Source organism: Gymnogyps californianus, chromosome 5 (genome assembly GCF_018139145.2).
Source record: "Gymnogyps californianus isolate 813 chromosome 5, ASM1813914v2, whole genome shotgun sequence".
NCBI classification, from domain to species: Eukaryota; Metazoa; Chordata; class Aves; order Accipitriformes; family Cathartidae; genus Gymnogyps; species Gymnogyps californianus.
In genome coordinates this window covers 12,714,834-12,730,526 of record NC_059475.1, presented here as the reverse complement: position 1 = coordinate 12,730,526, position 15,693 = coordinate 12,714,834, and the positions used below count along the sequence as shown (strand labels likewise).

General features: G+C 40.2%; 1 protein-coding gene across 2 annotated transcripts in view; it reads left to right on the top strand.

The window, feature by feature from the left end:
* Positions 1-15,693, top strand: part of SWAP70 (switching B cell complex subunit SWAP70) — a 41,905-nt gene that overhangs the window by 19,016 nt on the left and 7,196 nt on the right. For both annotated transcript variants that reach the window (XM_050897276.1, XM_050897275.1), the window contains 5 exons: positions 6,212-6,439; positions 9,940-10,086; positions 10,365-10,473; positions 11,776-11,957; positions 15,547-15,654. In XM_050897276.1, coding sequence (XP_050753233.1) covers positions 6,212-6,439; positions 9,940-10,086; positions 10,365-10,473; positions 11,776-11,957; positions 15,547-15,654 — 774 coding nt within the window. The remainder of the gene's footprint in view (positions 1-6,211; positions 6,440-9,939; positions 10,087-10,364; positions 10,474-11,775; positions 11,958-15,546; positions 15,655-15,693) is intronic.

Sequence of the window (15,693 nt, the reverse complement as noted above, 5' to 3'; positions counted from 1 at the left end):
TAAAACACTTCCGTGAACCGGGTGAATGTGGTATTTCAAAGAGATACAAATGGACTGGAAGAAAACAGTGCTGTATTTTGTTTAGTTAAAATTAGTCCTGATGGACAGCTTTCAGAATTAATACAATTCTCAGCTAACAACAGAACTGCCTCCTGTTGCAGTGGTCAGAGCTTTACCAAGCAGCTATACTGCTAATGTGTTTGGAAAGCAGGGGCCAGGTGGGAGCTCCTTCCCCTCCCCGCAGCCGGTCTTTTCCACTAGATCATCTGAGACACAGACATCCAAGTGTGTGTTTCCTTTAGCTCTTGCAGGCATTACCTCTTCCATGAGAAGGATAAAATAAAGGGAAGAAAGGTGGACAGAACTGTAGCCATAAGAGAACTATTTCTAGCCTGTCATGAACTTTCCTTACAACTCACCTCTTAGTTGTTACAGACTCATTTGCGTGCCTTGGTATTGTTTAACCAGATGTTTTCTGTTTTATAAAAAGGTTTCCAAACACTTCCCCTTTCTTAATTCTGGACATGTGACTGCAGCCTTGGGAATGCTTTATCCCCTGAAAGCTGTGGTATGTGGTTAGCTATGTTTCTGGGCCATCCTTAATGGTGAAACTTGCAGATATGTACGCTGCAAGCTGCATACTCTTTGTGTGTTGTAATCTAGTGTTCACATAACTTGTTTTAAATAAGCCAAGTGTATTTGCTGTCTTTGCTTTTTAAGCCTGGCTTCTTGAGGAAAGAAGATTTGTACAGTCATTTTTCACTTGTCCTCTAGCCTTCAACTGTATTAACACATGGCATTTCTAATCCTTCTAGTTAGGACAAAGAGGGTCCAAACCTTGTCTGGCTTTCTGTGCATTTGAAAATGAGGTGATGTTTTTTAGACTGAGGAGGTGAAAGTCTGAAAGCTGTCCAGCGGTGATTCTTCTGGAGGCATTTTTTGCAGAAAAAGTTTGTTTTGTGACCATGTTTGCTTCCTTGTTCTGCATTCTAGTATCAGAAACTGATACAGTGAATGAAATATTGGGAATTGAACCTTGGCCATTCAGAAATAAAATAAAAACTGATACAACTAGAATGAAAGCTGCTTGTATGGGGTTTTAATTGACCCATGATCTCTACAAGTTGATGATGATGGTTAGAAAGATTTTTAGTCACAACGTGCATCAGTTCTTCCCATTTCACTACTCTTCCTTGATTGCTGCAAAAAATAAGACAGTTTTCAGCTTCTGCAGCAGGTTGTCCTTAGGATTTACATGTTTACATGTTACACTGTTTTTTGAGTTGACCTTTATTATACTACTTAATGCTAATTTAATTTAAAAAAAAAGATGATAATGGCTTACACTGGATAATGAACACAGTTTTGTTGGTGGAAAGGAAGAAACAAGTATTTGACTTAAACGTGATGTTCTGATGCAATGAAAAAAAGGAATTGATGATGACTATGAAAGGGGATATGATTGCTTTCATGTCTCTTGCCCAGTAACATGTGCTTCCACAGAATTCTGTACAATGTGAATAGACTTTTTACATCTGCTCTGTTAATATCACAAACCTTATTTGAATAGTATGAACCAGAATAGCCTTGTGTGCCGTGCTCTGCGGGGCATGAAGGTCTCCTTGACATTATTTTTCATCTAAGAGACGCACTTGTATATCAGAAAAATATGTGAAACATCTATGATACTTCATTCCCCATGGAGGATAGTGCCAGGAATACCTGGAAAAGAAAAACAAGTAGGTATTGAAACATGGGAAAAGAAAGTGCCCTCTGAAAGAAGGTACCAAACAGGCTGCATAGCTCATGTTAAACAGCCTCTGTTCTTTATATTATTTTTGCTTTCTCTTGGCAAAATTCTGGCTGAAAAGTTTCTGTTGTTTTGAGATGGAAGCTGTTTTTCGTACTATGGAGCCAGTTGGTCCGTACTAGTGTATGTAGCGTTACACCCCCCCCCCACCCCCCCCCCCCCATGTTTTTATGTCCCTATCTGAAAGTACGGTCCAGTCAGAATAGCAGCAAACGTTGCTTCACGTTTGCTTTTCGACACTCTACTTTTTAACCACAAGAGTAGGTTATGTTTGAGCCAGTAGACTTAATTTGTCAGTTATTTGCTGAGTTGACATGTCTCTTTGTGGAGGAGGGGAAATGTCGTTTGCTCTGAGAGGTTCCTCATTTGAGCACATAATGAATGGTCTCTTATTTGCTTCCACGCTGATCCAACTTATTTCTTTATATTTATCTTGCACTGTTCCATATTTATACCCCACCACAACACTTACTGTTGCTATTGAGCAGGTATGTTAGATAAATTTTTTCTGGGGACTTTGGTTAGCCATGTACTTATCTGAATGCAAGATAAAGCTTGAATTTTTTTTATTTTAGAAATTAAATTGTAATATGTATAGGTCCTCTTTCAGTTAAGAAGAGTTAATGTATTTTAAAATGAGATATTTTATGTACTTTAATGGGATTTTAAGATATTTGTGGTCATGTTAGTGACTTGTAGATGGGAGGTTAGCAGACTTAAACTTTTAAATCTGTTCTAATAATCAAAATAAGGTAAAATGTTTACAAATGACATTAAAGGAAAGGCTATGTTGGCTTATTTTTAGTGCATTACATGATAACTTGTACTAGCCAAGAGTTTTGCATTGCTTGTTTTCCAGACCGTTAGTCTGATATACATTTTGTTCATATGGCTTGAGCAAAAAAGTGAAAAAATCTATTCAGGTATGGGGTTTTTTGTGTGTGTCCCTGTGTGTGTCTGCAAGTGAGTCCTAGTACTTTGAGATAATTAACCAAAGGAGTTTGAGAGCTGCATGCCTCAAGTAGTGTAATAGGTTGTGAAATCTTGGAAGAATACATTTTAAAGTTCATTCAGTTTTAATGATTTTTTTTTTTTTTTTAATTACTGTCTAGCATTTTGGCAGTTATTATCTACCTAATTAAGCCTGAGTTATTTTAGCTTTCCTTTCAGCTAAAGTACAGGATCGTAGTTCAGAACTGATGCTGCTCAGAGGGACTGAGCTGAGTGGCAGAATGTGTTTTGAACATGGGGGAAAAAAGTTACTCCTGCATTGATGCCAGAGCTCATTTCAGCTCATCAAATCCAGGTTTTAGGAGATTTGTTTTGAAACAAGTTCGCAGTGCTACTGTTCTTGCATGCTGTGAAGGGCTTTTTTGAGTTGGGTTGTTTTTTTTTTTCCTATAAAACTTGTCTGGAGTAGGAAGTAAGCCGCTTCCTGCCTTTAACTGAATGCTGAGGATTTATGGTAGTTGATGCTCAGAAGCCTTAGATTAGTTTTTTAACTTAAGGATTTTGGAGAGTGAAAATCAGCAAAGCATATTTTAAAGATTTTTAAATGAATTAGCTACTGAATTTTACAGAAATCTAGTAAAAGTTATATGTTGGCTGCTTGGGAGGGCATGCTAAAAATTCCTTGCTGTCATGTGACTGTATTAACTTCAGTGATTCAGAGCTGTGCATGGAACCACTGCAAAGCAGTTTTATGACTTGTTCTTGTGAACAGTCTGAATATGAGCAGTGGTGAACATCGCACAGCAGAGCCCTGGCACTGCAGCAGCAGGAGGCCCCTGCCACCCTCTCTGGCCTGCGGCACACAGCCTGCTGGAGGGGGCGAAGCGGGTGTGCAGGTGTGCCCTCCCTGGGGGGTGCTTTCCTCAAATGGCAGACGGCACAGCACAGAGCTGCAAGTGGTCTTTGCTGATTACCATAAACCTTGTACCAGTGTTAGTTGCACTTATCTACAATTTGAATGCCACTTTTGCAGAGGCCTCTGTTCAAATCATATCTTTGCTAGTAAGAATTGCATGAGGAGCTAAAAATACTTACATGCCATACTCAGTGAAGCTGAAATTAAAAGCGGTGCTCGCTACAACTTCTGTACCCACCCTGGGGGCGTATTCTGTGCCTGGCTAGCCTATCTTCTCTTAAGACAGTCTTTATGAGGAGGATAGACAGCCACATCTCAGAGGGATATGTGCTTCCTGCTCATTCAACAGAGCAGGAACTTTCCTCTAGACCGTGCAATGGCTTTCAGTAGCTTCTCCATTTTGCTGTAGCATTAGCCCATGTGCTACTAGAGTAGGGTCTGTGAGACTAAGAACAGTTACTGAGCTGAAATAGTAAGAAAAGCCAACCCATCTGTAGGGTGAATATGGTAATTTACTGCTTTGCCAGATGAGTGTGTTCTGGTACATGCTTGTGTGTTTCTTGATCGTGAATGTGAGGGTAAGGAAGGGATTTGCCTGTACCAGTTGCAAGAGAGAAGCAGCAGCTACAAAATTAGCATGTATGCTGCATCAAAACCTTGAGGCCTGGGAGTCCTTGTGATGAAATGTGTGGGGAAAAAACACTTCTTTAGTTCTTTGTACTCCCAAATCTCTTACGCAGAGACTGCTGGGCGCTCAAAAACCTATTAGACCAGCTGAAAAGTGACGCTGAGCTGTAGCTGAAAAGTTAATTTCTTCTGTGGTGAAACATCCTCTGGCTCTTTCAGCTAGGGTTTTTCTTACCTGTAGGAGAAATTACATTGTGTTTTCAAGCAGTGCTGAGGAACAGAGGTGAACCAGCACTGGTGATTAGAAAAATGAAGTCCTGGAAAGCATTTTGTTTCCACTGCTTTTCAGTGAGGCATGTTCATGCTGTACACCTTAAGTCATTTTTGGTAATGGGATTCAGACTCCTGAGTCACTTAGTGTTTCCAAAACCACACCTAAAATAGGTAAACTGAAAGTGGAGCAGACTGTCCTGAAGGACTAACCTTCAGAAAAGCAGCACTTAAGGAAATCTGTGTAATTTCCACGTGCACCGAGAGAACCTGAAAGGATTATGGTGCTTTCCCACCTCGCCTCCACCGGGCAGTGTGCAGTTCCCACCCTGTCAAATCCCTCATGCCTGTAGAGAAGCATGGCAGCCGGGAGGAGCCCTGGCCTGCAGCTTTGTGGACCAGCCTGCCAGGAAGTGGTTCTGTGCTGGCCTTGTGGTGGCTGGAGAGAAAGGCCAGCCCTTGGGGGAGCTGGTGCTGCGCTGTCCCTGCTGTGGGCTGGTGCGGGAGGGTGCTCCGGTGCGGGGTTACTGAGCACCCTCTCCCCAGGCTTCCTCCTTAGGGAGGGCGCAGGTGGCTTTACTGTCTGCCTTGGCCAGTTGCCGAAGGTGGCTGGGTTCCCTGCAAAGCTGGCGAGGAAACGCAGTGAGCCATTACCCAAAATAGCAGAAGGCCACATTAGCTTGGTCTGTCTTCAAAACTGGGTTAAATGCTGTAATTGGTATCCTGTGACTTCAGTCATAGAAACTTAGAAGCGAGGCTTTTACTTTGTTGTGTAGAGGTCTTTGTAGGAAGGCTCTCACCAATTATTTTGTTTAAAGAGCCATTAAAACCATTTTATGCGCACTCAAAGCTGTAGATGGGCTTAGTTTAAAATACTGCGTTTAAAGAGGGAACAGTGATGAGTTTAAAAACAAAAAAAAAGACAAAAGAAGAAACTCAGCCTTCTTTCCCTCTTTTTCATTCTTGTGTTTATTTTGACTAGTGTTATTAGTGTTATTACCCTGTGTATGGTAATGCTTACAGAATGATGAAAGATTAAAGGAAAAGGAGAGTTTATTTTGGAAACAATAAAAGCAGATGTGAAAAATTTGTTCTTTTACTTCTCTTGATACATCTGCCAAGATTGTGTCCAGTGATGGAGTGCTTGAGAGCTGGAGAAGAGGGGTCAGGTGAAGACTAAGATATGTGATCGTACCTCGGTAGTTTTTCATTTCACTTCTTGTCCAAACTGCCATCTTTTCTTATTTTTTCTAATTTGTTTGCTTTTTATCTTACAAGAATACTTTTTGAAACTTCTTGCTTTCTCACACTTCAGTCATCATGGTTTGGAAGCTGTTGCAGGGAAGGTCCCATGTGTTCTGTAGGAATCTGAAATATTAAAAGAGGCTGTCAGGTTCAGTTCTCTGTGTCTTTACTATGAAGAGGGTAGCTGCGGGGTGGGCTTGGCAGTCAAAAGTTCAGCTGAAACAGGAGCCTAAAATCTTTGCTAATTAAACCACCTATGTTTAGGGGCCTACATGCGAATGTAGGAATGGAGCTGTAATGATAGTCTCTAGGGAAGCTTAGTTTACAGCTCTGAAACACTTGATTTCCATGCCTGCTGAAAATGATTAATTTCTGTTTGTATTTCTGTACAGATTGAATATTTACTTAAAAAACTCACTGAAGCAATGGGAGCAGGCTGGCAGCAAGAGCAATTTGACCGTTATAAGATTGCTCTCAACACCAGTCGAGAAGGTCTTTCTGCATGGGAGCTGATTGATCTCATCGGAAGTGGGCGGTTTAGTAAAGGGATGGACCGACAGACGGTGTCCATGGCAATCAATGAAGTCTTTAATGAGCTTATATTAGATGTACTCAAACAGGTAAGAACCACAGAGAACTAATGTTTTAAAGTAGAACAATTTATTGCATAATTAGGAAGTGTTCAACTTCTACTGAAATTCCTTTACCTGATGGATAATGAGCAGGGGGAAATTAGGTAAATTACTTATAAGGGTTCTTTAATATGAGCTTATTTTTATAAAAGAGAAATTGTGCTACTGTTCAGATTGTTGTAATTGTTGTAGTATTATGAATGAGTTGCTTGTTGGGAGAGTTTGTGTTTAGAAAGTAAAAGAAGTGTGCTCTGACTTGAAATACAGCCTTTTTTATACCGGTATCAACTGCTTGTTAGCTGACAGAATAGTTGCAACACGCTGTCAGTTCTTAAACTGGTGACAACTCTTCAATCTTTGAAAATGCTTTTTTCTAGTTTCAGTTACGTGGTAGCAAATATAAGTTGTGCTGATGATAACCTCTGTATTCAAACAAGGGGGTCTGGACAAAGGTATTGCTCCAGCTGAAAGGTCTGCTTCTAAGTTGCCCCACTTCAACAGGGCAAAAAGGTGTAGAAGAGCTCCAGAGCTCTCTCCCTTCTTGTTCTGCTTAGCAGGGTACGTGACTGACAACTTATTTACCTGTACTCAAACACAACAAGTCATGCTGGCCTTTATATTCTTAGCAAACTTCTGTCAGTCTTCAGTTTCTTCAGATTTCCAGTGGCTGGATTATCAGTTTAGGAATGACTTTAAAAACTGCATTTCTTTCATGGGAAGTATAAATATCACAGGGATCTGAGGGGTCACAGCAGAGCTTACCTAGAGAGCTATTTAAAATTGACTTTTACCTGACAAAGAATTTTTTTTGTCTTTGATTTCTTGGCTTCTTGGTGAGGAGAGAAACAAAGGCTTTCTTGGCAGGCTTTCCTAAGCTGTTCTGAAGAAATCATCAGAAGGTCTTGGCACAGGAAATTATTTCGGAATATCTACAGAACAATGCAAAAGTCTATTTTTGTTAACTGCTGGTTGCCTCTTGGAGGTGAGGGCTGGGGACACACACACATAGTCAGTTGAGGGCAAAATGAAGTAATTCTGCTGTTTAATACCATGAAAATAAAATAACTAGTGTCAGGTCAGCCCTTCCACTTGAAACTTGTGAGGAAATCAGATTTCTTTTCAGTTTTGATATGGCATTGTCTCTCCCCCCCCGTTTTTTTTTTTTTTTTTACTGTCTCCTTTCTTTCCTCTCTTGGTGGCTGGGCCTCTTTCTCAAGGATGTCTGAGTGCATTTGAATGGTTCCTTGACACTTACTTAAAAATAGTTTGTGTCAGGATTTGGCCCAGTGCCTCCTGGACAGTCAGTGGCCTAATGGAGAATGGAGTTCCTCATGTGCTTACAGACATCTGGTTCGGTCACAGCTTGTACTGTGATACCTTGTTGATTCACAGAATTGTCCTGTTTATTGCAGTAGGTATTAATTAGTGACATACCATATCGTAGCCAAGTCTCATGGTACCCTTTTTATTGTACACTTATCCTGGATCTCTAAGGCTTATCACTCCAAGGTAGCAGTGATGATTAAATTTTTGATATTTAGTTTTCTGAAAGACGTGTCCTTCATGCGATAGTTGGTGTGAAAATATCCCCAGGAGCTGTCAGTGGGCTCTTGGAAGATGAGAAGCAGCTGATGCACAGAAATAGTAGATAAAGATTTTGCAGAAATTTGAGGGGAAAATATCAGTCTGACTTGGCTTTGAAAGCAAATTTAGTATGTCAGGAAGGGGAAAAACACCTGGTTATGACTTAGACTGTGCCAGGCATGAAAGAGTGAAGCTGCAGGAGTCCTTCATACGCCCTTGTGACCACCCAGACCTCGGATGTGAGTACAGAGGCGGTGGGATAGCACGGGGGAATAGGCACGGCCTTGGCTCTGGCCACGTTTAACTGGCTAGAAAAGCTGCGCACAGATAAGCTGTGTGTGTAGGGGGGTTATTTCTTTTTTGTTTTGCCTTTTTTTTTTTTTTTAAACAAAAGAGCTTCTCCAACTGTCCTGAATTTTTTTCCCCTTCAGACCTGTACAGAAAGACACCTTTGACTTAAATATGCCACAGCACATTTATTTGTTTGCTTGCATCCAAAATTGCTATAGCTAAAAGGCGTTATGGAAAAATGTTCCTTGGTCTCCTTTCCAACTTTTCAGTCCTCTTAATCTGGAATACTTTGAGTACAGTGCTTTCTGTATGGCTTGTTCATAGCTATATTGATGTAGGTGTTTCAGTTGCATCTGTGATTTGACTTTTTTCTGAAGTTAGGAGTCAGACAAAAGTATGTAAGTAATTGGGGAATATGGTTTCAGAAATGGCAGGTATAGCTGAAATACTGGCAAACTTTGAAACTCTAGATTAAAAACTGACTAGGTCACAGCAGTGCCCTTGATAAGACCACTAAAAATCAAACGCCTGAAAGAATGACCAATTATTATATCATTCCCTGTGCACCCTCTTTTTCATGAGATGGTTTTTGAATTGCTATAGCCACAGTGGATAATGTATAACAGGGTTACTAGTATAACTGCACTTAGTATTGCTGCTTATATTTGAGATGTTAATATTCAACAGAGGCAAACTTGGACAATTTGATCATGATACCAGCCCTATTTATTGTCATTACAGAAGATTATAATTTTTATTCTTTTATTTGTATAAAGCTCAGTGGCAAAGTATGGGCTTCCCTTCCTTCTTTTGAAATAGTCTTGTTAAGGCTTGCAAGTGTTTTTCTCATATAGAAAGTTGAGTGGATCATCTTTCAAGAAGAATAAAATACTATGAGTGAAATCTTGGCATTATTTAAATCAAAATACAACTCTGGATTTTCCCTTAAAGGAACAGGCTTCACCAGTGTTCCCATATCCAGTCCAATAAAGATGCCAGGAGTATGGTTCTGGTATCGGTTTCTCTAACATAGTCATTGAAGTATCCTATATGGGATCGCTTCTTCAATGGGGTGCAGCTAAATGAGTGTGCTGGCAGGGTGGAGCCACTCCCAGGACAGAGGTGCTTCTGCTTTGTCCCTGGGAATATCCCATAACAGGCTGGATTTACAGTGCGTAGATGCAGGCCCACATCTGTCACGGGGGCGTGCATCTGCACAGGACTGATTTTTAATAACGGGTGTCATTAAAGTATTACAGGTGAGTCTTAGCGATGGCAAATGTCTGTCCTTGACTGAAGAGAATTAAATAGTAAAGGTCATCAAAGAGGACCAAAGAGTCATAATAATAACTTGATAATGACATAATAATTGTTCAGTTCTTCAGATAGCCCAGTTACTTATTTAAAAACTGGACAGAAGAAGAGCGAGTAGTTTCTCATGGGCTAAACAATTGGCAGTGTGCTGGTTTTAGGAATGGAAGTGTGTAGGTGAAGTATTTAGGGTCTTGAGCTAACTTTTCTGTGTGTTCTATTAGGCCTTTAAGCCACATAACCAAAAGACCAGGTGGTTCAACAGGGGCTGGGCATTTCAGCTGATGTGTTGCTTTTTACAGGGCTATATGTTGAAAAAAGGTCATAAAAGGAAAAATTGGACAGAACGATGGTTTGTGCTAAAACCCAATATTATTTCCTACTATGTAAGTGAAGATTTAAAGGACAAGAAGGGAGACATCATACTGGATGGCAACTGTTGTGTAGAGGTAAAAAAAAAAACAAACACCAAAAACTATGACTGAAGATAAGAATTAATCCTTTTTTGTGTGCGGGATGGACTCCAGATATCTTTTGTTAACGGAATTTTTTTTTACTTTGTATAAAAACAGTTCCTAAATGCGTTTTTTTTTGTTGTTTTTTTTTTTAATAAAGGTTCTTGGTACTGGTATTTGTAGCTCTGTAACAGATAACTCCATACGTGGGGCTTGACAATATAACTTAGATTCCAGTGTTTGCAAGGCTAATCCTTTGTTACCCATTCTAGGCCTTGCCTGACAAAGATGGAAAGAAATGCCTTTTTCTCATAAAATGTCTTGATAAAAGCTTTGAGATCAGTGCCTCTGATAAAAAGAAGAAGCAGGAGTGGATTCAAGGTGAGGTTACGAAAATCTTAGTTATGTGAAAGTTAAGGTAAGCTGTCTTACAGCTGTGCTTTACTCAAATTTGAAATTCTTGGTCTTGTGATTTTTGGTGTCTCTGTTTTGGGCACATGGAAAGCATCTTTAAGGAGCCTGAGACTCAGGAAGAACTAAAGATCCACATAAGGGGAATTGGTTTCTGTCACTTAGGTGCCTCAATTCAGGCAGCCATAACCAAAATTAAATGGATATTATTGTTGTTTGCTTTTTCTATATTGGCTGTACTTCTAGGGATGGGGAAGGGAAGAGGAATACATTGTAAATGGTTGCTTTTGGGGAGAAAGGGAAAGCTTGGTCATTTCAGCATCATAAAATCCTGGCTTTGCTTTTACAGTTTTGCTTGAGGTAGTATGGTTTGGTAAGCTGAGGATAAGGCTGGGAACTGGGGCTTCCTTTTCTGTTCCCACGGTGAAGGTACTCCTTCTGTGAGACCTTCCCAAATATGTGCTGAGTGATAGTTACATGCATCTTTTGCAGAGTGAGGTAGAAGGCCTTGCAAACCCACTGTTGCCAACACCACTGAAGTATGTACAGCATTTAAATATTTGGAGCTGTGTGCTTTCATTTGCACTTCCCTCTTTACCTAAAGCATGTGTTTAATTGCACCAAAGTCTGATGTATGACAAATGATTACTTAGTTCCAAAAGGAGATCTTTTTTTCACAGGTGTAGTAGGTGAATAAAATACCAAAATAATCTGCCATTCCTCAGCGTTGCTCTCTGAATATTTCCTCACTGAATATAAGTGAATGAGGGCTACTTTCATACTGGGAGAAAGTTTTCCCTTGGAGTATCAGTATAGAGTTTAAGGTTGGTTCTAGGGAAGTAAGTGATGTATATGTTAGGTAATGTCTTACTGCTTGATTAGAGTCACTACATCTAGGTAGTAAGAAATCTTCAAGTTTTGGGGTTTTTTTTTTTTGCAGCTAGGCGTACGAGTGACTTGTATGTCCACTGCCTGTTAGAAACCAATATTGGAGTTGACATAATGCATTGGAATTGCCGGACCTTATCCCTGTGGCACACAGCCAATAGTGAAAGCCAAGTATCTTTCACTTTTGGTTTGTGTTGACAGCTAGCCTGATGAGAATTAGAACTGGCAACAGTTATTTCTGATTGAAAAATACGTTAAAAAACCCGAAACCAACAAACAACACACCACCACAAGTATTCATTCACTAAGCCGATCCAGGAAGTTTAGCATTTCCCTTCACTGGTGTTTTCTTCCTCTCCCTTTGTCTTGCATGCTCCTTTCCAGCCATACAGACCACTGTAAACCTGCTGAGAGTGGGGAGCCCTCCACCCCACAAAGAAGCACGCCAGAAACGAAAAGAATTGCGCCAGAAGCTGTTAGCTGAGCAAGAAGAGCTGGAGCGGCAGATGAAAGAACTGCAAACGGCCAATGAGAACAAGCAGAAGGAACTGGAGACCGTGCGAAAGGTGGGAGTGGGAGCTGCTAACCTTCAAGCTTTAAGCTCGGTCTCTGTGGTTGAGCTGGGCTTCTTGAAGTATAATTAGGCATCTATTTCCTATTCAGGTGTTCAGACACATTGAGCAAACTCCTCCAGAGGAGGTGAGCTTGTGTTGGTGTCAGCCCCCTAAGCAAGTAGATCTGCTGGTTGAGCCTGCAGTAAAGCCTTCAGCATTGACTGCAGCAGTTTCTGAGGACTGTTCAGCAGGCTTGGGGTAACTCACGTGGCCCAGCCCTGTCCCCTGTACTTATGAGGGTATTGTGAAGCTACTGTAAAAGAAAACCCTAGCTGTGTGGATGGTGTTTGGGGACTGGAGAGTCTAGTATTTTCAGTTACTTGTGGGTTTTATGTTTTTCTTTTCTGTCAGACGTGTCTGTCAAACTTGGGGCTTTCCATTAAGATTTTCTTATATGGTTTTCCAAAGTTCTGTTATGTGAATTGTATGTGTGGGGGAGCTCTTCTCTGCACACAGACGGAGTTTCCAGAGATTACAAAGATGCAAAGTGGTTTTGTGAGTATGTATAGGCATAATTTTATTAGAGTAGTTTGGGAGAGATTTATAGAGCTGAGACGCATAACAACCATTTATAAACTGTTTAAATGCATGTTCCTTGTAAATGCTGGATTGACTTTTAAAAGCCTGAGAATTGGACTAGAAATTTCTGAGTATTAGCAGAAGACTTGCTGAATACATTATTTTCCTTGTAGACAGCTTTTTAACCTAAATCTAACAACTGGCAGGAGACACCAGGGTGCCTTTGCTGTGGCTGCACACTCTTAACGGTCTGTTGAACATGCTGATGGATCTTTGTACTTTGGAACAACTGGTACCTCTGCGATAGTTCTCCACAGAGACTTGATTAGTATCCAGATATACTTCCTGTCTGCATCATTGCTTGAGTTTTTCATAAATGAAAAACACTAACTAATTTTAGCCCGCAGTTAGAAAAAACTTTAATGATCTTTGCGGCGGGAGGTGGGGGGAGAAGCTATAAATATTGTGAGAGCATGTTAAAGGTGCCAAGTCTAGAAAGCAAATAAAATCATCCAAAATGTATCTTTTTAAAAGTCTTGTCATTAAGTCACAATTTGTGGCAAGGAGAAATTTGTCTTTTTTTAATAATCTTGCACAGACAGTACTGATCTGGGTATTATTCTCTTTGCCTTAAATGGAGTCTGACAGTGGAAAACCATTCTTTTAATTAAATTTTAGCACCTATATTCTACCATGTGTTTAAGATTCAGAATGCAAAATATGCTTTAAAGGATAGCCTGCGTTACCTGCAAGTTACTGGTAAGTAATATACCTGTTAACAGAAATCATAGGGCTGGATTTCGGTGTTGAGTTTACTTTCTTGAGGAAAAAGTTAGGGGGAAGATAACATGAGAGCAACCCCAAAGGAGCAGTAGGATGTTGACAGGCTCCAGGGAGTTTTGTAGAAATCACAATGGGTAAACTAAAGACAATTGCGGCAAGAAGCATCTTTTGAAGTGGACTGGATTAAAATAACTTCTCAAGGAGAGTAGTTTAGTCTCTGACATGAACCACTGCACTTTGACTAAGTGGAATTAGCAGGGAGGTACTGTGTTGGAGGAACTTAAAGTGTTTGATTAGTTAGAAAAATGGTCTTCAAGGAAAAGGGTTTGTAAATGGTTCAGGAAACGGAATTGTTCTGGAAAGCTTAGAGTTAGATTTGCTCCTAATGGCAGTGAGCCACCACTTACGCAGCATCTGCCAAAGTGCACTGTGAGACTGGTTTGTATTTTGATAGCTCCTGCAGTAGAAAATTTAAGAAGAATAAGAGCCTTTGTCTAAAATAGATTTTTTCATATTTTTTTAATGGGATTTTGAGAGACATACATTGAATAGACTGGAAGGTAAGTTTTTCTTACCAAGAAAGCATGCACAAGACTTGTGCACCCTTTCTATTTCAATTTGGGGTCTTGCATGGGCTTCAGGGACTCTGTGCTAACTAACCTCTGCTGGAATGGTGTGTTCCTGTTGATTCCCCCTCCCTCCCCACCCCCAACATTTGGGACTTTTCCCTACACTGCCTAGTTGTTGCCAGTAACCTTACCTGCCAGGAGCTGATGTCCTCTGACATGAATTAAGCAGGAAGTTGCTGATAAAGAGTGGACAAACAGTGTACTTTCTTGCTGAGCTCTCTGGCAAAAGCCTCGCACCCACCCTTGGCTGTGACTCTGCATGTTCGCCCTCTTGGCTCAGTATTGGCAATGTTTGTTTCATTTCAAAGCAGGGAAGAAAATCAAAAGAAAATTTCACCTAAATAGGCATCTTGGATTTGACTACAATTACGTGCTTTTAAATGTTCTGGCAGAGGAGGAATACTACTTCTAAAAGACTGGCATCATTTAAGCCTTTGAAAGGAGAGCAATTCTGTACTATCTTCTACAGCTTAAAAACAAACCAGGAGCCTTCTCCTTCCCTTCTTCCCATCTATTTCAGACTAGAGTGATATCACAAGCTCTTAAAGGAATGAAAGTTTTAGCTTGGCAGTTTTAATCGTTTAGGCATCTCATTAGTTCATCTACGTTGTGTGAGGGAAGATGGTTTAAATGTGGTACCTTCCAAAAATACTAAAGAAGATGGGTGTCCCACTCTTACTGAAGGTCTGTGGAAACAATTTCAGCAGCCTAGCGTATTACAAAAGAAGAGTGCTTGCTTTCTGTTTCCTCTGAAGCATCAGATAAGTTTCTTAGGAAAATTCTGTGAAAGAATTATTTTGTTTTCAGTATTGGTAAAGTTTTGGCTGGTACTTGTACAATTCTAACCTTCCGTGCATTCTAAAAATACATGCTATTGAAATCCTGATGAAAGGAAAAACTGTGATGACTATCTTTATATGTGAAATCAAGATGCAAAAAAAGTTAAATAAGTTGCAAAAAGGCATGAAGGTACGAGCAGCTGTTTCCTAGGCCTTAGCTCTGACTACGCTAATTTTTCCCCTAATTTCAAGTGGTGATTATCGACTAGAATTTTATTTACCTTACATGGCAATTTAGGGGATGTTAAAGGGATGTGATTCACAATAGCACAATCACTTATTATAGTCAAAGTTTGCGGCACTTCTGCTTTCCCATGGCAATTTACTGCTGCTCACTTCTGTTTCTGTATGAACTCTGTGCATGCTGGCATGTTTTCACTGTTGGAAGTCCTGTGCAGTCCTGCCTGTGATGTGGTTTTCCATAATAGTTTTCTATCCCATATGAGATAGAGAAAGAAATATAACGATTTCTATCGGTTATGCAAAGCAGGACTCAAAGGAAACTTGGAGGAAGTCTGATAATTGACTTTTCATTGGTAAATTTAAAATTGTCTTGCAAATAACAAGATTAAGAATTACATTTAGAGATTGAGAACAGCCTCAGACATTTAAAAAAAAAAAAGCTGGTGCCATAATGCTTTTGAAGGTTTCTTCCATTTTTGTTAAAAACAAAAATTGTTAAATAAAATTCCATTCCCCCCAAATGTTTTAGTTTTTACAAAGTCTTTTTTCCTTTTTTCCTTCTCCCTACCCCCTGCCCTTCTCTTCCAGCAACTGGAAGCAGCAGCTGCTCGTGCTGCTGAGGAAGAGAAGAAAAGACTTCAGACTCAAGTCGAATTACAAGATCGCTTCAGTTTGGAGCTGGAGAGAGAAAAAATGGTGAGTAGTACACGTGGTTTTTCGCTATGATTACACATA